Source organism: Bos grunniens, chromosome 24, assembly GCF_055505025.1.
Source record: "Bos grunniens cultivar Pamir isolate PY7600 chromosome 24, Bosgru_T2T1.0, whole genome shotgun sequence".
In the NCBI taxonomy this organism is placed as follows: Eukaryota; Metazoa; Chordata; class Mammalia; order Artiodactyla; family Bovidae; genus Bos; species Bos grunniens.
In genome coordinates this window covers 23,365,411-23,389,600 of record NC_141188.1, presented here as the reverse complement: position 1 = coordinate 23,389,600, position 24,190 = coordinate 23,365,411, and the positions used below count along the sequence as shown (strand labels likewise).

The window sequence follows — 24,190 nt, the reverse complement described above, 5'->3', positions numbered from 1 at the left end:
GTTTTCTGTCACTGCAACTAAGAGTATTTCTTCTCTCTCAATAGTTGTCCTCCTAAATAGTAGGCTTCTCAGGTATGCGTAACAATGCAATGATAACTGCCTATATTTTCTCCTAGGTTCAAGCTACTCTTCCTCTTAAAATGCAGAGTCTATTTCAAGAGCCTTCCCATGAGTCTAGTCCTGCCAACAGAATACATAAGTAATATAATATCAGTTCCAGACCTAGGTCTTAAGAGAGCAACCATCTTACCTTCTTCCTTCACACTGTTGGAAACCAGGACCCCTGTCTCACTGTTTGTTGAACACACAGTATGCAAGGCAAGAGCGGGGAACCTGGAAGAAGATTCGAGGAGTCGTAGGAACTGCAGATAGGTTTATTCTCTCCTGACTGGCACGGCAGCAGCAGACATGTTGCAATCGCTCACGGTTAACCCAGCGGACACAGCCGTAACGCATGCCAAGGGCTTTTCAGGTGGTGCTTATATAGGCATGATGCACACATGCAGTGCTACAAACAATTTCAGCTGTTACATAAACATGCAAAGTTATTATTTACAAAACGTGGGGCGAGAGAGCCTGATCACTGCCATCTTGGCTAATTTGCTCCTTCCCTACAACCAGGTAAGAAAGTCTAGGCTAACTCCCAAATGACGGGCCACTAGGAGGAAACTTTATGGAGGAGACTTAACTGACTCCAGCCAAAAGGCAGCAGCACCAAGACCACAACAAAGCGAGCGACATCATCCTGGGCCTTCCAGTCCCAATTAAGCTACGTGGGCTGACACCTCATAAAGCATCTCTGCTAAGCCCCGTCTGCAGTCCCAACCACAGAATTGTGAGCAATAAAACACCTGCTATTTCAGTCACGAAGTATTGGAGTGGTTTGTTAGGCAGTAACAGCTGAAGTATAAAGTTGTATTATTTGTTCTTTTGCTTTGTAAAATTGTTCTAGTCTGTGCACTATGATTAGGAATTATTTAGCGAGCCACTCTGAAAGCTGCTGCTGCTGCTGCTGCTAAGTCGCTTCAGTCGTGTCCAACTCTGTGCAACCCCATAGACAGCAGCCCACCAGGCTCCCCGTCCCTGGGATTCTCCAGGCAAGAACATTGGAGTGGGTTGCCATTTCCTTCTCCAATGCATGAAGTGAAAAGTGAAAGTGAAGTCGCTCAGTCGTGTCCGACTCCTAGCAACCCCATGGACTGCAGCCTACCAGGCTCCTCCGTCCATGGAATTTTCCGGCAAGAGTACTGGAGTGGGGTGCCATTGCCTACTCTGAAAGCTAATGAGTATTTTTTCTTCAAATATGTGTTTCATCTTAGCTCACAAAAGAGTTGTTTCTCTCCATGTACCACCTTGTACTAACATTTACAAAACAAATACAAATAAAAGGGGAAATATTTGTGACAAATGAGTTGATACCCTTCTCTCACAAATAGAAAAAAATAGCAACACCTCAGTTTTAAAAATGGGAAAAGCCATTTATTCGAAGAAACATAAATGGTCAGTACACATGAGGAAAATACATTAACTCAAGCTCACTAATTTAAAAGAAATGCAAATGAAATCAACATTAGGTATCTTTTTAAAAATTTATTTTTAATTGAAGGGTAACTGCTTTACAGTGTTGTGCTGGTTTCTACCAAACATCAACAAGGAGGCATCGTTTTTTAATCTACTGCATGGCCAAAGAAAAACTTAAACACTAAGACTTAAAACCAGTGAAAAATGGAAAAAATTCCTTATTAGAGGCGCCAAGTCGGGGACCCCTGTCCTGGAAATAGGGCGACTTCGGCGTCTCTGGCCATCAGTTCCCTGACTCAGGGCAGAGTGTGGGCATAAACAGCTACCGCACAAAGCAGTTGTAAGGCTCACACGATACGCACAGGGAAGAGCACAAAAATGGTTGTTACTTTTTGTTCAGCTCAGTTCATTCACACGTTCACTTCTGTTGGCAGTACTGGAAATGCACAGGAATTACAGGAAAATTCTATTTTCTAAAAAATTGGAGGTGAGATGACTCGGGAGTGACAAGACATCAAGTACGGAGGTGACCGAGTCGGTGAGCGGTGCCTGGGACAGTGGCGACTTCCCACCGGGACCCCCGCCGCTTGAGCATCCTTGACCAGGCGTCGACGTTCCTCGGATCCCGAGGCCACCACGGGAAGGCGGTGGGAGGACCAGGTCCACGCGTTGATTGGCTGTTTGTGAGCACGGGGCGGGGCGGACGGAGGCTCTGGAGGACGCGCGAGCGGAAGGCCGCGGGCGGGTACTTCCGGTCTTTGTGGCTCTCTGCTGCCGGTCCGCGGCTCGCGCCCTGGCCGCTCCTAGGCTTCGCGGTGAGGGACGTGGGACTCTAGGCGGAGGGAGGGTGGGGAGGGCGCTTGGCCCGGGCGGCAGGCGCGGGGTGGAGGATTCCCGCTGCTTCGCCTGTCCATCCCTGGGTCTCGGCACCTTGTCGTGGCGGCATCTCCGAGTGTCCTGGGGACGCAGGGGAGGCCAGCAATCTAGCCTCTGCTCTCCGGCAGAAAGGGCAATTATTCCTCCTCCACTGTGACTTTTAAGATACTGCGATTTAAGCGAGGTATAAGAATAGAAAGGCTAGTGCGACGGGACTGGTAAATAAACTACAGATTTGTAGGCTAAGTAGTCTGTTCTCTAAAGTTAACTGTAGGTTAGGTAAGGGTTAAATTGTACTGATCTGTCCGAACTATTCAAGGGCATACTGTTCCATCGAAATTCTCCCATCCAAAAATCAGATTTAAGCGAGGTATAAGAATAGAAAGGCTAGTGCGACGGGACTGGTAAATAAACTACAGATTTGTAGGCTAAGTAGTCTGTTCTCTAAAGTTAACTGTAGGTTAGGTAAGGGTTAAATTGTACTGATCTGTCCGAACTATTCAAGGGCATACTGTTCCATCGAAATTCTCCCATCCAAAAATCAGATCATGAAATTTAAAACACAAATTATTAGTTGCCATATTTCACTTTTTTAAATGTTTACTCCCCTATGAGTTCTAAACATTTTGAGAGTTTAGATTAACGGTTTTGCTTTTGTGTCTCATAGTATCTGACGTGTTTTTGAGCACGTGGTAAGCATTTAACAAATACTTCTTGGTTAATTCCTGGGTAGACTCTTATTCAGGAGTAAAAACCTTTGTATCCCAAAACCTGGCTCAGGACAGAGCCCATAATAAGTGCCTCAGTGTTTGTTGAGGAAGTGCATCAGATACTAAATTTGATCAAATGGCAAATGTCCAACGATGTTTTCATTAAACTCAACTCATGTTTAATATGAATTTTTTGAAATGTTTTATTACTACCTTAGATGAAAAGCACCATAATTTGCCATAAGTAAAAGGTAACTAAAATAAATTTTTAAAAAGCGTATCAAATCCTAGCTAGATACGGTTACCCATGGAAATCTGAAGCCTATATTTTAAAGAGAATTTTGCAAGTTTTACAGATGATGTTAAAGACAGGCTGTTCTCCCTGATGCAAACAGGATTGAAAGAGAATTGAAGAGTACATTTCCCAATATATGATTCAAGTTAATGCTGCTTTCTTTTGTCTCTAAAATAATTCCTCATAGTATAAATGTGGTAGGAATTCTACAGAATGAGAGACATTGAATGAGGTGAGTGATTTTTAGTTTTGTCGCTTGTTTATTAGTTACGGTCTCCACCCTGACCCCACTCCATATGTTATTCCAGTGACTGATCTTTATTATTACAAGTTCTTAGAGGTTTTTTTTCATCGCTGTAAGTTAACAGTGCTTTTATATCCTTCAGGAAAGAAGAGATTACCCAAAGAAACTCTGAAGTACAGGATCCAGTTTTAGTGAGCTTCACGCTAAGCTGTTTCAACCCAGAATGGCTGTGGAATCCAGAGCAGTTTCAACCCCAGTACCTCAGAATTCTCAGGAACAAGAGCTGATACTGGTGAAAGTAGAAGAAAGCCGTTCTTGGGGTCAGAAACTTAAGCAGAGTGGGAGTGCCCGATCCTGCCAAGAATTGTTTCGCCAGCAGTTCAGAAAGTTCTGCTACCAGGAGACACCGGGGCCCCGGGAAGCGCTGGGCCGACTCCAGGAGCTTTGCTATCAGTGGCTCAGGCCTGAGTTGCACACGAAGGAGCAGATCCTGGAGCTGCTGGTGCTGGAGCAGTTCCTGAGTATCCTGCCAGAGGAGCTGCAGATCTGGGTTCAGCAGCATAGTCCAAAGAATGGCGAGGAAGCTGTGACTCTGTTGGAGGATCTGGAGAGGGAATTTGATGATCCCGGGCAGCAGGTGGGAACAGGGAGATGTGATATGTTATGGGAAAAGGAATGTACAGACTCGAGCATGTGGCATCATCATAAGAATGGGGTGAGAATTTATGTCCACTGAACCATAACCCTGAAGTGACTACTAGGGCCATACCCATCTCTGTCTTTCATAGTTCTTTTGTCCCTATCCCTCATCCCGGGAGATGTCTTTGTTAACCCCTGAGAGATTTTTACTAAGCATTTTCCCTAGGGATTTTCTCACAGAGCTAACCATATTTTACTGATTTCAGGTCCCAGCTACTCCACAGGGACCACCAATGCCTTGGAAGGATTTGACCTGTCTTGGAGCAGCCCAGGAGTTTACACATATTCAACGCCAGCCTTTAAAGAAACAGCTGAAACCCTGGGAACCTTGCCTTTCCCCCAAGAGTGGTAAGAAATAGAAACTCATCTGGAAACTTATCAGGCCTCTGGTCTCAAGGATAGGGAATTAGCTACATTTTACAGCACACTCCAGGTGAACCTCATCTTTATTATTCTAGAAAGGAGGTGCTCACTTCTGCAGCTTTGTTTTCAGCGGTCCTGGTGAATTGCAGTTAGCCCTCCTTGTGTCAGTTTGCCTGTCCTTTATTCATTTATTGCTTCATTACATGACTTAATAGGGTGCTAATACATGTTGTATTGTGGTGGGCAGTGGTTCTCTGTTTTCAGGAATGTTTGGGTCTAAATGGGGTGGTTGGCAAGCACAAAGGCAATTATAATACAGTCCCAGGTAGTAAATTATAGAATAAATGTAGCTACTGGGTCCTACTACATATAAAGACACCCACGTCAATTTTAGAGGTTCACTAAGTACTTCCTGGAAGGAGAGACATCTCAGCTAAGACGGGAGCCGTGAGTAGAGGTAAGCTGGGTAAATAAGTGGGAGCAGGAGCTTCCGCACTAAAGGGAAAAACTGTTTCTCTGTTCACAGCACTTCTGACAGTGGATATGTGAGTCTTCCCTCCTGTTAAGCTCTTCTGACACTAACTACCCAGAACCAGTACAGACCCCACAGGTTAAGGTTTCAGTCCCAGGAAACTGCCCCTTCCCCTGCCCTCCGTCAGATACTAGTCTCACATGTAGTGAGTCCCCAGATTACCCACACTTCTGTCCAGTTTGGCTGCAGATTGGAGGTTCCACAACTGCATCCTGAGGTTTCATAATTTGCTGTAATGGCTCCCAGAACTCAGGAAACACCTTCTTCACCGTTTCCTGTTCATTGTAAGGATACTGATGACCACCCAGATGAAGAGGCCCACAGGGCAAGGTCCAGAAGGGGCCTGAGCACAGGAGCTTCTCTTTCTGGAGTTCAGGATGCACAACTGTCCCTGAAGCTCTCTGAACCCTTTTATTTAATGTGTTATGGAGGTTTTGTTAGGCATGATTAATTACATCATTGGCCATTCGTGTAATTAACTCAATCTCCAGCCCCTCTCTCTCGCATTCAGGGTGGGACTGAAAGTTCTGACCCTCCGGTCAAACTGGAAAATCTTTGGGAACCAGCCCTCCCTGCCCTCTAAGAGTCAACTCATTAGCATAAGCTCCAGTATCCTCTCCTCTCCACCACAGATGAAACTGCAGGGGTTTTCAAAGCTCTCTGCCAGGAACTGGGGGTGAGGTCAAATCCATGTTTCCCACATTACAGTGTCAAATAAGCAAGGGCCACAAAGTCCCAAAGATGAGAGAAGACAACCCGTTCTGGAAATTTCAGGTAATTCCATTTAAATTGAAGAGAGAATTCCTGGGTAAGAGAGAGAAACTAGAGGGGAAATTGGCACACAGGTTGTGAAAATGTGTCTGTCATCCTAACTGGTTTGTACAGTGCAGTGGGGTTCAGCTGAAGGGTTTTAGACAAGGGAGTGACATGATCAGATCTGTGTTTTAAGACTCAGTTGCAGAGAGGAGAATGGATTTGAGAAAGGCAGTGCAGAGTCTGGTTAGAGACAGTTGGATCCACGTGGCCACAGGGAATAAATCAGGATGGGGTGAGAGATGGGGAACATCACAGCTGAAAAGACACATCTGATGATTTAATTTAGTTCGGGACATTTTGGTGTTTGTCAGTTATTTATAGTAACATGGCCAACTCATGTTGGATATGAGAGTCTGGAGCTTAAGAGAACTGGGTTAGAATTGGTGATCTGGGGAGATATTAATATGTAGCCTAACTAGTGACTAATGAGGAGGTAGTTGGTGGACTGAGGACATGGGAGAGCTCAGAACAGAACTCTAGGGAACTCGTGTTCAAGTGACTGACCTTGAATCTGAGAAGGAACAGCCATAGAAATCAGGCTAATGTGTTTAGAAGAGAGTGTCTCTGGAAGAAAGGTGTAGTCTGCAGTATTAGTGCTACAGAGAGGCCAGCTGAGGAAGATCCAGAAAGTGGCCATTGGATTTAGTAGCTATGAAGTTGGTGATTTTGACGAGGGCAGGGTGGAGGGTGCATAGGTAAGGCAGACAGCAGATTAGAGAATGGGGACCAGTACAGACTGCTGTTTGAAGAAGCTTTACTCAGTGGGAGTGAGGTTGCATGAGGGAGATGTATAGGCAAGGAGCTTGATTTAAAAAGATGAAGAGACTTGAATTTATTTAAGTGCTGATGAACAGGAGTCAGCGGAGAAAGATCAAAACAGTAGGCATGAAATAGTGGATAATTGATTTACTGAAGTCTCAGAGGAGGCAGGAAAGGATAAATTTCAAACTGTGGACGTAGGCCTTAGTATTAGAATGGAGGAGGGACCCTATCTTGACCAGTTAAAGAAAAGGTGCATGCAGACAGCTATATCTTTGTAGGCAGGAGCATCTATTTTCTCTAACCTAGAAAGGGAGTATTGAAAGTGACTAGAGAAATAAAACATTATGTTTTGTTATTACCATTTCAGGTTGTGAGAATAATGAATCAGCAATAAAGAAGGACATTTCAGGAGAGAAATCACAGAGACTTTCCCAGGAGTCTTCATTTGGAGGATTCAGTGAACACAAAAGCAGTTTAGAGTGGCAGCAAGGGAGTGCTCCAGGGGAGACATTGAGAAGATGCCCTTCCCAGAGGGCCAGTTTTAGTCCAGTAATCTTCACACACAAATTGCTAGCAAACAGAGACCACCCTGAGCCCCAGAGAAACTTGATTCTAAGCACAAACTCTGTAACCTATCAGAAAGTTCCTACAGAAGAGAGACCTTACAGGTGTGACATCTGCGGGCACAGCTTCAAACAGCATTCTTCTCTAACGCAACACCAGAGAATCCATACTGGAGAAAAGCCCTACAAATGTAACCAGTGTGGGAAGGCCTTTAGTTTGAGGTCCTATCTTATTATTCATCAGAGAATCCATAGCGGTGAGAAAGCCTATGAATGTAGCGAATGCGGGAAGGCCTTCAACCAGAGCTCAGCCCTCATTAGACATCGGAAAATCCACACTGGTGAGAAAGCTTGTAAATGTAATGAGTGTGGCAAAGCATTCAGTCAGAGTTCCTATCTCATTATCCATCAAAGAATTCACACTGGTGAGAAACCCTATGAGTGTAATGAGTGTGGGAAAACCTTTAGCCAAAGCTCAAAGCTTATCAGACACCAGCGAATTCATACAGGAGAAAGGCCTTACGAATGTAACGAGTGTGGAAAAGCTTTCAGGCAGAGCTCAGAGCTGATAACCCATCAGAGAATACATAGTGGAGAGAAACCCTATGAGTGTAATGAGTGTGGAAAAGCCTTCAGCCTGAGCTCAAACCTCATCAGACATCAAAGAATTCACAGTGGAGAGGAACCTTATCAGTGTAACGAATGCGGCAAAACCTTCAAAAGGAGCTCAGCCCTTGTGCAGCATCAGAGAATCCATTCCGGGGAAGAGGCTTACATATGTAGTGAGTGCGGCAAGGCCTTCAGGCACAGATCAGTCCTCACGCGCCATCAGAGAGTCCACACTGTAAAGTGACTTGTGAATACATTGAATACTGTAAATATTTGAGTCAGGCTTCTATCTTTGTCAGAAGGGTTTCATTTACTTTGGAGTAAAACTCCACAGAGGTGGTTATAAAGTACCAGGTCTCAAGTCATCTGACTACAGCACTTCCCAGTGCTCATGCACATTGTCCCCTGAAAGCTTTTCCTGTGACTAATCAGAACAGCAGGCAGCTTTTCTCTTAACATGAGGAATCCTCAGGAGATGCAGAAGATGGGATTATAACATTTAAATCTCATTTTCCATGAGACTGTCACAAAGAGAGCACAGCAATCCAGACTCTTGTCAATGCATCTAATGATCCATGGGTCAGACTTGGGGCATGGCATGGAGAGTATGAGGGATATTTTCTCAGGAATGCAAAAGGTTTTACTGACCAACTAAGACCAGTGGCAGGGCAGCAAGACATGGGGAACAGTTTCATCAGTGACTTATTGAGCCCAGGGCAGGCCAAAAGTGAGACATTGAAGAGAAAATATAAATTAAGTTATCCCAGCAGTTATTTTTTGAGTGGCTGCTATCAGGCACAAGGGGTACGGTGGACAGTAAGCCCGTCTCTGCAGTTTCATGAACAAGGCAAACAGGCAGTGATACTGGTTCCATCAGTGCTTGTGTGACGTTAAGGAGTACCTGACCCAACCTTGGATCAGGGAAGGCCTCTGAGAAAAATTACCTGAAGGATGAGTGGGAGTTAGCCAGGGAGGTAGGCCACCAGGAAGAAAGTCTGGCACATCTGAGAAAGGAAAAGGCTGTGTTACGTAGAGCATGGCTGTTGAGTTCCTTCTGAAGTATAAAAGAAGTATATAGTCCTCCTGACTATAAAAGAAACATGGGTGTAGCCAGTCTTGTTTACTACAGTGCCTGTAGTTAAAACCTGAACCAGTGGAAAAGTCTGTCAATAAACAAAACCTGGAGTCTTTGGAACACAGGGCGGTAAGGAGCTTTGTCTTGGTTTGTGTGATCCCAGGGTAAGGGTTAATAGGTCGTTACCTTGTCCATCCTGGAGGCTAGACCTTCCATGTGGGGGAGGGCAGGGGGGCCAGAAAGAGCCCAGTCTAGCAGAGTCCTAGAGTTTCGGCTCTCTCCCTTGCAGGTGTAAGGACTCCTTTGGTTCTTTGGTCAGACCTCAGCTTCTAGTTCCCAAGGCTCTGGGTCAGAAGCTGCCATGCTGCCCTGTTGTCTCTGGGGCTGTGCCTCCACAACAGTGCGCACACCCGCCTCAGGTGCTAAAAAATATTTGTCCATTGCTGGGTCGCTTTTTCTTCTCCAAGCACCTCACGTGTTCAGTTCCATCTTTTTATCAGAAGTATCAGTCTTGGGAAGTTTGTCAAAGACCACACTAAAGGGAAGTAACAGTACCAGTCATGGTCCATCCAGAGACTGCCCTCTTTTGAGGGATCCAGCAGGAAATGTCTCCTCAGACAGGTGCTCCTCAGTGCAATGCAGAAGGGTACAGAGTTTAGTCAGCAACAGGAAGACATGTCGCTTAAAGCTTCTGATAGGTTGGAGGTATAACACACCTCCCAGGTGGTACTAGTGGTAGAGAACGTGCCTGCTAGTGCAGGAGACAGCTGCAGATTCAGTCCCCGGGTCAGGGAAGACCCTGAAGGACGGCATGACAACCCACTCCAGAACTGCCTGGAGCAGCCCATGGACAGTAGAGCCTGGTGGGCTACAGTCCATAGGGTCACAGAGTCGGACACAACTGATGTGACTTAGCACGTCACACACCTTAACCAAAGATACAAACCTTTGGGAATCTTGTGTCCTGTACATAGGAAAGAGAAGGGTTTTCATGAGGATAGAGACGTAATGCTCCTACTGGGGCATGAGCTTGTACTAACCAACAAGAACGGTGGGAGGGCTACAGCTCAGGCTTGGAAACAGAATGTAAAAAATGATCAGTTACATGTAACAGAATAGCATGGTAAAGCCATTCAACTCCTGTTCCTCTTCCACAGAGGCAGACCCAATCAAACTGAAACTGGTAGAACAAATGCTAAGTAGGAATTGCTACAACATACATTACAAAAGGCAGATACTCTTCATAGAGTTCTTAATGTATATTGGTAAGAAACATAATAGGTACGTGCAAAGGCTTTGTATAGATGTGTTATTTCTCAGACAGCCCATATTTTAGAGATGAGATGAATGAAGGCTTAGGGTCATGGCTTACTCAAGATCATGTGGCTATAGAGTGGTGAGGTCAGACTGGAAACCCAGGTAGTAGGAATCCAGAACATGTCCATGGAGCCACTTCTCTGTACCATCTCCCCATGAAAAGGTCCCAGTAGAAGAAATAGTACTTAAATAGGCAAGTCACAAAAGTATAAATGCCAACAGACAATAAATGTTAGCCTTGCTAGAATTAAAGACGTATATTAAAGCAAGAGTTGAGGTGGCAATTCTTCCCCCCTCATAAAACATGACAAAGATTCAGGGAAATTGGGACTCTGATGCTGCTGGTGAGGTGTGAATAGACGCTGTCTGGCAATCAACACCGAAAGCCTTAAACGTTGCCTTTTGTTAAAATTCTACCTGGAAATGTATGCTTCAGAAACCATCATGAATGTATACAAAGTTGTTTTAAAAAGTGATGCTGATTAATAATAAATGACAAAGCATATCTTAAGTAAAAACACAAGACTGCATACAGTATGATTCATTTAAAAATATATGCATTAAAAATACTGGAAATATATAAAAATTGATTTGCATACTGGTTACATCTGAGTAATAAGATTATAGGTGATTTAATTTTTTTTCTTGTGCTTGTGTCTTCCAACGTTTCCTACAATAAATATCTCAAACTTCTAAAGTTAGAGGAACAAAAGGTTTAAAAGGGAATGGAAGCCTAGGATAGTTGAAAAACACCAAGAAAAGCACGTGCTTTCTATAGCATCTTTGTCCCTTCTGAGTCCCAGGAGGTCAGTTAACTCATTAACTATCTGTGACTTCCTCACTGGTAAATGACAGTGCAGATGTATTCACCTCGCTAGTGTACAAAAAAGCCTGCAAATTATAAATTTTTGTGAAGAACAATAGCCTTGACAAGAAGACTTCTGTTCTCAGTGGTGCTTTTCCATGAATTCTGCACCACAAGCAAGTCACATAACTCTGGACCCTCAGTCCAAAGGAGCTGAAGTAGGTGATCTCTTTAAGAGTTAAAGCTTCAACAGTCTTATGTTTATGAGATGGGGGTGGGGGTGGAGGTGGGGGGGGTGGGGAATGGGCACCAAATAAGGTAGATGCCAAAGGTAATTGTTTTTTCCTTCACCAGAATTGCTGGAGGAAAAGTAACCCATCTGTTTCTTTTCTGCTCAGATCCCTCATTTCTTGGGGTGGAGAGGCAGTCCACTGTTTACCCTAAACGGATCCTGCACAAATTCTTGGATTTTAAAAGATGTGGAATGTAGGCACAGTGCTTAATACCAGTTTTCTACTTCTCCCTCACGTCCACAGGCTAGTTAACACTGTCTAGATGAGAGAATTAGAAATTTAAACACGTCTGACCTTGGTCTTAACTCCCCTGTGAACAGCATTGCTTCTTTTGCCCCTTGAAGTGAATCTTCAGAGCAGGGAGACTTGCCAGTCATTTCCGTGCAGAAGGAACTCATCTGGAGAGCATTTCTGCAAAGTCAAGAGGGAGGGTGAGTAGACAGACCCACCCCCTGCTTTCTGATGGGCCAGAACCAGACACCGCTGCTCAGTAACTATCATTCACAGCTGTCTCCTTGGCAGGCACGAACGATGGCAGATCTAGAGGGTCATGGGGTTTTCCTTCATGTGTGATTGTATTAAGGACCTGCTGAGAGGAGAGGGGAAAGCTGGGGCATTCTCCCAGACTCTTGCTCTCAAGACGGGTGGGGAAGTGTCCGGATTCTGGTGGATGCAGGGCATGTGTGTTCAGAGGGGACTTGCTCTGATTCCCATGTTCTTTCAACCACAGTTCAGCCCCAGATGGCCCCTCAATTTTGTGGCTTCACCTGATGAACTGCATCCCCAGGGACTAGCTAGCATCTCAGACACATTTTGGCCATGGAATCAAGCTGAGATCACCAGCTCCCAGCCTTCCACAGCTCCTTCCCCTGTTTCCCCAACATGTCTCCACTTGTCTTACTGTGCTTATTACTGAGTGATCAATTTCAAAGCAAAACTCAAAACTCAAATTTTATTACAAGACATCTTGCATTACATTCTCATACTAAATAGCTGAAGTATAACAACAAGGTCCTACTGTATAGTACAAGGAACTATATTCAATGTCCTGAGATAAATCATAATGGAAACGAGTATGTTAAAGAATATATAGATATATAACTGAATCACTGCTGTACAGCAGAAATTTACAATATTGTAAATCAACTACCAAAAATTTTTTAATGAACAGTTGAAGTATATATTCAAAAGTATAAATGTTAAAAATCAGTTACTAAGAATGATTCACCAGACAAGATTATTACCAAGAAAAAATATATGTGTGTATATTATATATATTAGGGTTGATGGGTTAAAAAAATGAATAGAAAGTACTCTAAAATGTTAACAGTGTTTCTATGGATGATGGGATCCTGGGTGATTTATACTTTCTTATTTTCTATACTATCAACATTTATAGTTCACAATCAGGAAAAGATATTCAATGGTATTAAAAACATGAAATCATTTGATTGTCACCTACAGGAAAAGGCAACTCTATCCATCTGAAAAATCTTTTTAGATATCTGATTGACCTCACTAGTGATCCTACGGCCTCTGGACACAAAGGCTGTTCCCCCAATCCCACCTCCCCTGTTACCCACAACAGCTCTGATCACCATGTCTTCTTCAGAAGTGACAGCATCAGGAAGGGAAACTGGGGTACCCTAGAAGAGGACTCAGACTTTCTCTTAGGTATTAACTGCCCTCAACAATTACTGGTGAGTTAATTAAAACTGACAAAAATTAGAAAAGTTGAGTTTTGAGGCATCTGAGAGGGTAATTCAACAAATACTCATTGCCCTCAAGTAGCTTAGCATCTGTGAGTCTGATGAAGAGGAGGGCAAGCAGGGAATGAGACATAGTGGAGCCTGGGAGGACCTCCTACTCCCATGTTCCTGTCAGCTTCTCATTTCTGGGCCCCAGGGTCATGAGACACAAGCACTCTAGTCCACATTGTCCCTCTAGCATCCAATATGTACTCCTTCCTAGATGTACAAACATGTCTTTTTCATGCATCACAGCCAAGTCTCCCATCACACTAATTCTCTGAGTACTTCAAGAGATTGGGATTGGCTACCCAACTCAGTGATTAAATAGGAAGCGAGGAACCAACACCTCTCCTGGCTTCTGAACCAGGGGCCACAAGAACAAATTGTTGCCAGAGAGAAGTGTCAGAAGAAGGGATGGTTCCAGATCCTCTCTTCATGCCATGCAGCATGCGATAACCTCTGCATGTAACATTCTCTTCCTTCTCGCTTTGTTCTGGCTAACCTCTACCCACCTTTTATGTCTCAGCTGAGATTTCATCACATCCAGGAAGCCTTTGGTGACTCATGGACCAGGTTAGGTATCCCTTGCCATCCATGCATTTCAACAGAATCATACATACACACCACACATATACATATACTCACATATATGAATATGTGTATATATATTTCTGAATATGCATATATATGTAAGGGCTTCCGTGGTGGCTCAGTGGTAAAGAATCCGCCTGCAATGCAGAAGCTCCAAGAGATGCAGGTTAGATCTTTGGGTCGGGAAGATCCTCTGGAGGAGGAAATAGCAACCCACTCCAGTATTCTTGCCTGGAGAATCCCATGGACAGAGGAATTTGGGGTCGCAAAGAGTCAGATATAACTGAAGCAACTGACCATGCACGCATGCATATATATATAAAACTTACTAGCCCTTAACTCAAGATGCAGTGGCCATGTCTGCCCCTGATGAATGGCACATACCAGGCGCTAACTAAACAAGCAGACCTCAGCAGGAAGGCCAGAGCTGAGGAGAGAACTGACGTGGGAGGAGAATGAGTCACCATTCCCCAGATACTACTAAACTGATCCAGGGCATAATTCAACGTTTCACAACCTCACAACACAACATTTCAGAGAACTGGATAATTTGGCATGTGCCTTCACCTGCCAAATACAAATGCTCTTGCCTGGGCAGGGATCCTTGCCATTAGAGGCATCACCTCCTAGGCATCTTATAAGGAGCTCTCTCAGGATCTCTTCCCTAACCCCAGATTTACTGTGAAGGTACCCATTCAACACTTCAACAAATATCCTTCTGTGGATCTACTCTTACAACAGTTCATGGCACTGGAAGGACAAGAATTCTGCTCTCAGAAAACCTTTATCTTCTGTGGAGTCTCACCCCCAAAGTGAATTCCTAGCATTTCACAATTGTACAACTCTTACCCAAAGAGTTACACTCTGGTGTGAGTTCTCTGATGCTGCATGAGGCCTGATCTATGCCTAAAGGTCTTCCTACATTCACTGCATTCATAAGGCTTTTCCCCAGTGTGGATCCTCTGATGCTGGGTGAGGGCTGAGCTTTGATTGAAGGATTTTCCACATGCATTACATTCATAAGGTTTCTCTCCAGTGTGAATTCGCTGATGTTCAATAAGGATAGAGCTTCTACTGAAAGCCTTACCACATTCAGTACATTCATAGCCTTTGTCTCCAGTGTGAATTTTCTTATGCTGGGTAAGGGCTGAGCTCCGGCTGAAAGCTCTCCCACATTCACCACATCCATAAGGCTTCTCTCCAGTGTGAATTCTCTGATGCCGGATGAGCTCTGAGCTGCCCCTGAAGGCTTTTCCACATTCACAACATCCATAGGGTTTTTCACCACTATGAATTCTCCAATGTCGAACAAGGTCTGATCTCAGACTAAAGGCTTTGCTACAATCTTGACATGCATAAGGTCTCTCTCCAGTATGAATTCTCTGATGTCTAATCAGCTTGGAGCTCTGGCAAAAGGCTTTCCCGCAGTCCAAGCACTCATAGAGCTTACCCCCAGAAAGAATTCTCGGTTGTGTTATAGAGTTTGAGTTCAGGCTGAGGCTTCCTATACTTCCATTACATTCCAGGAAATTCTTTTCTGTGGCGATTTTCTTGGTGAAGCTGGCCAGTCTAAAATGTGTTTCCTGGGAAGGGAACTGACTCAGTTTGTTCCCAGACGCACTGCCTTTCAGCTTCTCAAAATTGTCCAGACCTCCTAAAGCTTCTTCAAGTATCTGTCCTGAAGGAGTTTCCCCAGGGAGTCGTCTTGGAGGTATTGTGGTTGCTGATGCAACACATTCAATAATTTCTTGCTTTGCTGTCAATACTCTGTCAGCCACCAGCTTGCCATCTAAAAATGTGAATAGAATATGCAAGTGTCATTTGCTCCCCATGCTGGAAGAAAAAACTTACTATAGTGAGAATAGAAAAGAAATCAAGTAAAATAGGTATTTACCTATTAGAAGGAAAACTATTAAAAATTAGCTTCCAAATCTACAATTAAGAGAAGTGACTTGGTTTCAGTTTTATTTATTAAATAAAAAATAAAAATGGTTAAAAAAAAAAGAGAGAGAGAGAAGTGACTTGGGGTAGTGAGAGGTGCCCGTCCCCAGACAGTAATATAGACTAGAATGAGAGTCAGCCTGGGAAAGGAGAGATAGTGAACAGTGAAAGACATTAGCTAAAGGAGATGGTGGTAAACAGGGGTAGCAGTGAGAGAGCAGGAAGCTGGGAGACAGTCCTGGGTTAGAGGAGAAGGTGTGTTTTTAGGTAATGAGGGAAAGGAAAAGAGGAACAACTAGGAACAAGTAGGCTAAAGAAAGATGTCTGAGTCTTGAATCTAGTCCTTCTAGAAAAACAGGAGAGCAGAAGATACAATTGGAAAACACTTCAAGGTTTAGAACTGAACAGAGGTAGGCGGTACAAGGGCTTCCCAGGTGGTGCTAGTGGTAAAGAACCCACCAGCCAATGCAGGAGACGTGTGTTCAATCTCTGGGTTGGGAAGATCTCCTGGAGGAAGACACGGCAACCCACTCCAGTATTCATGCCTGAAGAATCCCATGGACTGAGGGCCACAGTCCCTAGAGTCCCAAAGAGTCAGACACGACTGAATCAACTTAGCACGCACACACACAGGGGGTGCAAAGGTAAATGGCAGATTCTGGTAAGTTCTTAGTTGATCAAATAATTACAAGCAAATAGAATACGATATGCAGAGCATAATAAAAGGAATCTTGTGAATTCCTGACTCATTCAGGGTCTGGTGGGAGTCTTCCATGTTCACTTTTTTATTGATAAATGGTCAAAGAAGGTTGGAAAGGAGAGGCAGATATGACTGCTTGGTGCCAAACCTTCAGCTCTCACACAACATGCCCCTCTCATTTCTAGATTTCTCGTAACTCAAAACAGGAGGCTACTAAATGATGGCTAAGGTAACTTGAATTATTTTGCATGGAGAAAATCTGAAAAACTGTTAAGTTACTTTCTACCTCCTCAAAGTCCTCTAAACTTATACACATTCTACAGATTAGGAAATGAAGACTCAGAGAGGCTATATCAATGATATCTCTTGTTGCTGTTGTTTAGTTATTAAGTCTTGTCTGACTCTTTGCGACCCCATGGACTGTAGCCCGCTAAGGCTCCTCTGTCCATGGGATTATTGGAGCGGGTTGCCATTTCCTTCTCCAGGGGATCTTCCTGACCCAAGGATGGAACCTAGGTCTCCTTCTTGGCAGGCAGGTTCTTTATCACTGACCCACCACCGAATTTCACCGATGTAAGGTCACAGAATAAACAATTGGTAGAGTTAGGATTCAACCAAAGATGCTTCACATCAAGGTTTACAGTTTTCCCTCCATGTCATCTGCCTTTCTTATTGGAAGGAAGCATGGCTATAATGGCATGGCACTGAGGGGAAAAAAAATTTTTTTTAACATTTTTGTTTTATTTTTGTAAAAAAGCATGTTTTTATATGAAAATAAATACCTTTTCTGATATTCTTGTAGTTCATGATACTTCAAACACAACAATAAAGTCTCACAATGATTACCTGACCAAAGCAGAGGGCTATCCAGCTTCTCTTTCCCTCACTCCTTACCAGAAATCACAGATGGATGACACTGCCTCTTAGATTAGGATGGAACACTCAAATTCACACTGTTCTTGGATCTTAGACAGAAACTTAATCAAGCCTGTGCTTGTTTGAAAAGGGAAAAATTATAAATAAAAGCATAATATATAAAAAGGGCTGAAGAATAATAAGCACCAACTTGGTTAAAGTCAGAGAAGTAACAACCCAATGAGAAATTTTCTGAAAGTAGTAAATAGATCAAATTATTAGATTATAAAGTGGCAATAAAATTTTGTAGGGACAAAATTAGGGTTGTGAACATTAGAACAGTTACATAATTTACAGGATTTAAAATATCTCTTACTCCTTGGAAGGAAAGTTATAACCAACCTAGACAGCATATTAAAAAGCAGAAATATTACTTTGCCAACAAAGGTCTGTCTAGTCAAGGCTATGGATTTTCCAGCAGTCATGTATGGATGTGAGAGTTGGACTATAAAGAAAGCTGAGCACCAAAGAATTGATGCTTTTGAACTGTGGTTTTGGAGAGGACTCTTGAGAGTCCCTTGGACTGCAAGGCGATCCAACCAGTCCATCCTAAAGGAAATCAGTCCTGAATATTCATTGGAAGGACTGATGTTGAAGCTGAAACTCCAATACTTTGGCCACCTGATGTGAAGAGTTGACTCATTTGAAAAGACCCTGGTCCTGGGAAAGACTGAAGGCGGAAGGAGAAGGTGACAGAGGATGAGATGGTTGGATGGCATCACTGACTCAATGGACATGAGCTTGAGTAAACTCTGGAAGTTGGTGATGGACAGGGAGGCCTCGCTTGCTGAAGTTCATGGGGTTGCAAAGAGTCAGACACGACTGAGTGAACTGAACTGAACTGAAAATACCTCTTCAAATTCTGTAATTACATGAAGTCAAATCATGAGACCAGTACAAAATCCTGACCTTAGATGTATAGATCAGGAAAATATCGACTTTTATTCTTTCAACTATATATGTTTATTATATAAAAATATTAGGATAAACAGTTAACTAGAATAATTTATGGCAATTTAAGATTGAACGTAGAATAACAAATGACTACTTGAGTATTTAGAAATATTTGTACAAAAATAAGCCAAATAATCTAATTACTATCTCCCAAGAATGAATGATAATTCACAACCAAGCCCAAAGTCCAGAGGCTGGAGGGCAGAGTACAGATTATAGGAGACACTCTGGAAGAGAAATAAGCCATAGGTTTCCCTATAGAAAAGCTCTTCTATATAACATCCCCTGGTGGCTCAGAGGTTAAAACGTCTGCCTGGAATGCAGGAGACCCAGGTTCAATCCCTGGGTCGGGAAGATCCCCTGGAGAAGGAAATGGCAACCCACTCCAGTACTCTTGCCTGGAGAATCCCATGGAGGGAGGAGCCTGGTAGGCTACAGTCCACGGGGTCGCAAAGAGTTGGACACGACTGAGTGACTTCACTTTCACTTTCACCCCACCCCACTACTTCCCTACCTTTTCAATACCCTGTATGGTCTAAAATCCTCTTACCTAGGGACTCAGCCTTAATTGCACAGGGTAACACTATAAAGATGATGCTCCACTGCCCACCCAAATCACCTTCACCAGTATGGTGCCTCCTTCCCTCAGCTGCTGCAACTGTTGGCTCCTAATGACCTACAGCTGTCCCCTTCTCTGGAGACTTTCCCTGGCAGATTAAAGCCACCCGGCCTAGGAAATTACTCCACCCTCACCACCCTCCACCCCAACTCAAGAAGCGACAACTCAGCAGTACAATTATGCTCCAGGGGGATCCCTGCAAAGCCCCACCACATGGATTAAGCCAAGGCTAGGTTTCTTGATCTTGCCCCTTCCTAACCCTCCCTCTCTCACTCCATCCAGAGTTCTCCTGAAGAGCATGTTCTCAGCAAAACACCTGCACTCAAATCTCCAACACAGACTTCTCTTCTTGCAAGACATACTATTAGGCTAGTGAAGAAGCTACAGGAAAATTATATTATATATTATGTAACGAGGGTGTAAGGCTGTAAAAATTACGTGATGGCTCTTACAATCCAGTCAGAGTGGATTCCTCCAATGATTTAAACCTCAGGACCTAGGTAAAAGATGTGAAATGATCCACATTAATCCTTCAGAAGTGGAGGTGAAACCCTCATGACTAAGAAAGAGATCAGCATAACGAGATTCATCAGGAATCCAGTAAAGGCCATTCAAGGCCATATTCTTAGGGACCAGGCATAAACGGAGGATGAGGAAGGCTGGACTGAGTCAAAAATGTAATACCACTGTGAAAGAGTGAACAATAAAAAGATGCAAAGTGCAACACGTAAGAGGGGTGTGAATCTACCTTATAAACTAGTCAGATCTTTATTAGAGTATTTTATTTTTTTATCCCTGTAGTTCAAATGAATGTGGAGAACCTGAAGCATGTCCAGGGGAATGACCAGAGATGGAACAGAGAGTCAGAGGCAGTGAGATGCTTAGTTAAAACAAAGTTAAAGGGCGGTGTACTCACTGCCTTCAAGAATAGGTTGTGTTTTATGAGGACTCTGCTGAACAAATAAAATAAAATGGAATTAAAGTTGGAAGTAGTTCATATCGACCCAGAAAAGAAGTTTAAGATTGTTGTAGCTGGCTGGTCTGCTTGCCGTAACACAATACCATACACTGGATGGCTTAAACAACAGAAATTTACTTTCTCACAGTTCTGGAGGTTGGAAGTCCAAAATCAATGTGTTGACAGGTTTTTTTCCCCCTCCAGGTCTACCTCTCTGTGGCTTGCAGTGGCTTTCTTTCCACTGTGTCCTTATATGGTTGTCCCTCAATTTGTGTTATGTCCCAATCTCCTCTTCTTACAAGGACACCGTCATATTGGATTAGAGATCACCCTAACAATCCCATGTTAACTTATTTACTTCTTCAAAGGCTCTATCTCAAACACAGTTATATTCTGAGGTACTGGAGGCTAAGGCTTCAACACAGAAATTGGGGGCAGGGGGACATAATTCAGCCCACAACAAATATCAGAATGAAAAAAACAAGAATGACTTAAAAAATTACAGGACACTCTCATTCCTTAAGACCTTAAAAAAGGAATAATCTACTCTAACTGATTTAGATATTTACCTACTTTAAGGCAGAGGACTCGAGGAAATGATTGTTAAAGTCCACTTGAATGTAGCTCCTACTGGATGCAGAAGATGGTTCACTTGGCAAATGATGTGTCAGGAGAGCTGGAAGGGAGTTTCTCAGGAGGTCTCAATGTACAGATGCATGAGTTCCTTTGGTGAACTGCCAAAATCTGAGAGCTAGCCCTTGACCTTGTGGCCTCATAAACCTAACTTTATCATCATACAATGAATAGATTTACCTCTTGGGGTCAACTCTCATTAGCCAAGCTCATGAAACTGAGCAGGAAAACCACAATAAGAATGAATGAGTAATGTAACTGTCACACAGACCAGACTAGACTAATGTACTTTTTTATTATAGCTAAGTTTCATGGGAACTTAATAAGATTGTTTGGTAAAAATGAAATCGGAAGGGTAGGTGGGTGTAACAAACTTGTTCATGAAAACAAGTTAATAAGCCTGATGTATGTGCTGCCCATAGGGATGACTTTGCCAATAACATAAAGCCCCCTGGTCAGCTTCAAACCCACCCTTCGATGCCCTGCCTGTGACACACTTCTCCCTGGCCGACTGACACGATGTGAACTTTAACAGTAGGGGGGCCAAACAGACACTGGAGGAGGAAGGGTCTTCCCTTCCTGGTTCTGGTGTGCTCTCTTTGTTTCCCTGCAAGGTGCAGGGCACCATCCCTCAGCATGGCTTTCCAGCAAGTTCCGTGTCATGGCACCTCCCCATGGGGGGCTCCTGGCACTCAAAAAGGTGGCTTCTCAGGGAATTCTGCCCCCTAGAACACAACACTCTCCCCCCACCCATGAATGGCTGTCCTCAAACCCCAAAGAGCAGTTTCCCAGCAAGTCTGCCAGCAAGCACTTCTGGGAACATTTCAGCGGGCCACAGCTGTGCCCTTTTCAACAAGGTCTGGACCTCAGCTCTGCCAGGGGAGGGAGAGGATGTGGCACCCTCTTGCAGACTGGTTCCTTTCTGGGGTGATCTACCTCAATCCCAGAGACTCCTACATGTGTTATTTCTGTATACTTAATGGGGATTTTAAAAACTAGTTAGTAATTAATCCCCTGTCATAGTTAATAATTCTTAATGCTAAACTTCCCCTGTTCAAGCTACCATGTAATTTCTCTTACTGATACATTATTCGTCTTCATCTTAGGAATTGCCTTGACAGTAGGACCATAATATTAAAAAAACAGAATACTGGTCTTTGAATATTATGGGTATTATTAGAAAATTCTATTAGAGACCTTAATTTTTTCTAAGTTTCTTTTTTTATTTTTTTAATTAATTTTAGTTTTTTTTTCTTATGCTGGGTCTTCGCTGTTGTATGTGGGCTTTCTCTACTTGCGGTGAGAGGCAGCTACTCTCTAGCTGCAGTGCACAGGCTTCTTACTGGGGTGCTCCTCGTGTGGTGGAGCGTGGGCTTCAGTAGTTGTGGTGGACTGGTTTAGTTGAGGCAGGTGGGATCTTCCCTGACCAGGGATGGAACCCGTGTCCTCAGCATTGGCAGACGAATTCTTAACCACTGGACCATCTGGGAAGTGCTGAGACCTTAACTCTTAACCCAGAATTAGAAATTATGTTGGAATTTCAGATTCTAGGCAGAGCCAAAGGAAGAATATTTCTAGGTAAGGGGGCTTTTCCACAACATTTAATGACAGTCACAAGCAGCAGTCATTAAGAAAATGCCCCATGCCACACATTTACACCTTCACCTCCATCCTCAACCCCACATGGACTGTGGCTCCTCACCTGTCTCACAGAAAGCCTGGCACTCCTGAGTCTCATTCTTGCCCCGCTTTTCCAAGGGCTGGAGCTGGATACTCGGTGACTTCAGTGCTCCCACAGATGTCATTTCCTTCCAGGTCATTCCCTGGCCATGAGCTGTGTCCTAGGAGTAATCAAGTACCAACACTATGATTCTGAGGACACACAAGAGGAAAACCCCTAGAATAACAGGGCAGGCCAACCAGAGTCAGAAACTCAAGCAAATGATTAGATAGAGAACAATAAGGCTAATAGCTCTAGTGACTTGATCCTAGTGGACAAATAATAAGCCAAAAGACAAAAATTTTTACTGTTCTCTGGTAGCCCAGTCAAGTCACTCAGAATGGCTTTCTCATTAACCTACAAACAGTTAAACAAGCCAACAAAACACCTCCCTACCTGTTGCCTTGGCTCGTCGAGCTCCTTCTCCAGCTCCTCCAACATCTCCACGGCGTCCTCTCCGCTCTCTGGTCGGTTCTCTCGGAACAAGGCCTGCAGCTCCTCGGGCAAGATGGCCAGGAACTGCTCCAGCACCAGCAGCTCCAGGATCTGCTCCTTGCTGAGCACCTCGGGCCTCAGCCACTGACAGCAAAGCTCGCGGAGCCGGCCCAGCGCCTCTCGGGGCCCCGCAGAGTCAGAGTAGCCAAACTGCCTGAACCGCTGGCGGAAGGCCTCCTGGCTACAGGCGTTTCCCTGACGGCCAAAGTCCTGCCCCCAAACACAGTTTTCTTCTTCGACCTTCACCACGATGAGTCTTTCTTGCCCTTTTGGAGCACAGTAGGCCAAGGCTGCAGACTTCCCTGCCATTCTGGGCAGAGACAATCTGAATTCAGAGGCTGCCTAGCTGAAGTGGTGAGCAGATGGGTCTGTGTCTATGAGATTTCTTCTGAGTTCTGATGCTTCGGGGAGCTCCTGAGGTGGACGATGCTAATGTCACATAGGGGGAAAAATGTGTTTAGAATATAAATTCAGCTGTTTGAAGACCAGGTGACACAGAGCATAGCGCTGTAAAGAAAACTGACGAGAAGGGAGCTTTCGTATAAATGATACATTCATAGATGATTCAGGATTTTTCTCAGGATGTGAAACTGAAAATGTTTAAGTATCACTGAAATAAATTCAACTTTTGGTGACCATGTTAGAGACCACATGGGAGACAGTAAGTAGTGCTCAAAAATCATGCAAAGCAGGAAAAACACTCTAGTGTATTATTACTCCTCAGAATAACAAACACCACTTTACTGACCACCTACTAGATGCCAAGCACCTGCGAGATACTTAACATAAATTTAATATAACTTCCCTATGAATTCTGTAAGGACAATCATAACTGTGCCCATTTTCCAAATGAGGCTGCTGAGAATCATAAAGGGACCCAAGACACACAGCCAGTAAGCAGCACAACTGTGCTCAGCAACCAGAGTATTTATTAGCTCTTTCTATTAAGTCATGGGTTCTCCCCAAAGAGGGGCTTCCTGAGTGACTCAGTGGTAAAGAATCTGCCTGCCAATGCAGAAGACTTGGGTTCAATCCTTGGGTCAGGAAAATCCTCTGGAGAAGAAAATAGCAACCCACTCCATTTATTCTTGCCTGGGAAATCCCACAGACAGAGGAGCCTGGCAGGCTACAATCCATGGGGTCACAAAGAGTTGGATACGACTTAGCGACTAAACAACAACAACAACTCTCCAAAGAAGGGAATCTGCACTTAATAAACCTACCTTGGGCAAGGCACTTTACAATTACAATTTTATCAGAAAGTGTAAATAACACTAGCAGGTATGCATTATCATCCCCACTTTACAGATGAGGAAACTGAGGTTCTCAAAAGCTAAGTAATTTGCCCAAGGTCCCAAACTGGTATACAGCAAAGTCAAGACATGAACCTAGGAGTAGCCCAACTCTGATGCACTGGCTTTTTAAAATTACAG

General features: G+C 43.8%; 2 protein-coding genes across 21 annotated transcripts in view; one reads left to right on the top strand and one right to left on the bottom strand.

The window, feature by feature from the left end:
- Window positions 1-1,575: 1,575 nt before the first annotated feature.
- The window catches only part of ZSCAN30 (zinc finger and SCAN domain containing 30), a 33,741-nt gene continuing 11,126 nt past the window's right edge, over window positions 1,576-24,190 (bottom strand). For 2 of the 6 annotated variants that reach the window (XM_086372763.1, XM_086372764.1), the window contains exons 2-4: window positions 22,659-23,186; window positions 22,245-22,383; window positions 12,419-15,611 (exon numbers count right to left, since the gene is read on the bottom strand). In XM_086372763.1, coding sequence (XP_086228889.1) covers window positions 14,680-15,611; window positions 22,245-22,383; window positions 22,659-23,066 — 1,479 coding nt within the window. In that variant the 5' untranslated portion in view covers window positions 23,067-23,186 and the 3' untranslated portion in view covers window positions 12,419-14,679. Of the gene's footprint in view, window positions 11,892-12,418; window positions 22,090-22,244; window positions 22,384-22,658; window positions 23,187-24,190 lie in introns of those variants that run through there. The other 4 variants (XM_086372765.1, XM_086372768.1, XM_086372766.1 and 1 more) reach the window with 4 other exon arrangements.
- Window positions 3,870-17,256, top strand: ZNF397 (zinc finger protein 397). 15 transcript variants are annotated; one of them, XR_015153748.1, is made up of 5 exons: window positions 3,870-4,283; window positions 4,552-4,693; window positions 5,235-5,253; window positions 5,949-6,014; window positions 7,186-10,905. XR_015153748.1 is itself a non-coding variant. In XM_086372760.1 (4 exons), the coding sequence occupies exons 1-4, from the start codon at window positions 3,870-3,872 to the stop codon at window positions 12,249-12,251; spliced, it is 684 nt and encodes a 227-aa protein (XP_086228886.1). In that variant the 3' UTR covers window positions 12,252-17,256. The 15 variants fall into 15 exon arrangements, 11 of the variants coding, with proteins under 11 accessions (XP_086228886.1, XP_086228885.1, XP_086228883.1 ...); XR_015153746.1 differs by having other exon boundaries at window positions 3,870-4,361; XR_015153747.1 differs by lacking the exon at window positions 5,235-5,253 and having other exon boundaries at window positions 5,873-6,014.

Excerpts from the sequence above, each read along its gene's own strand:
- ZNF397 (XM_086372752.1), top strand. The coding sequence starts at position 3,870 with ATGGCTGTGGAATCCAGAGCAGTTTCAACCCCAGTACCTCAGAATTCT. Across the intron at positions 4,694-5,948 it reads TTGCCTTTCCCCCAAGAGTG|TGTCAAATAAGCAAGGGCCA; the intron begins GTAAGAAATAGA and ends CCCACATTACAG. Across the intron at positions 6,015-7,185 it reads ACCCGTTCTGGAAATTTCAG|GTTGTGAGAATAATGAATCA; the intron begins GTAATTCCATTT and ends TTACCATTTCAG.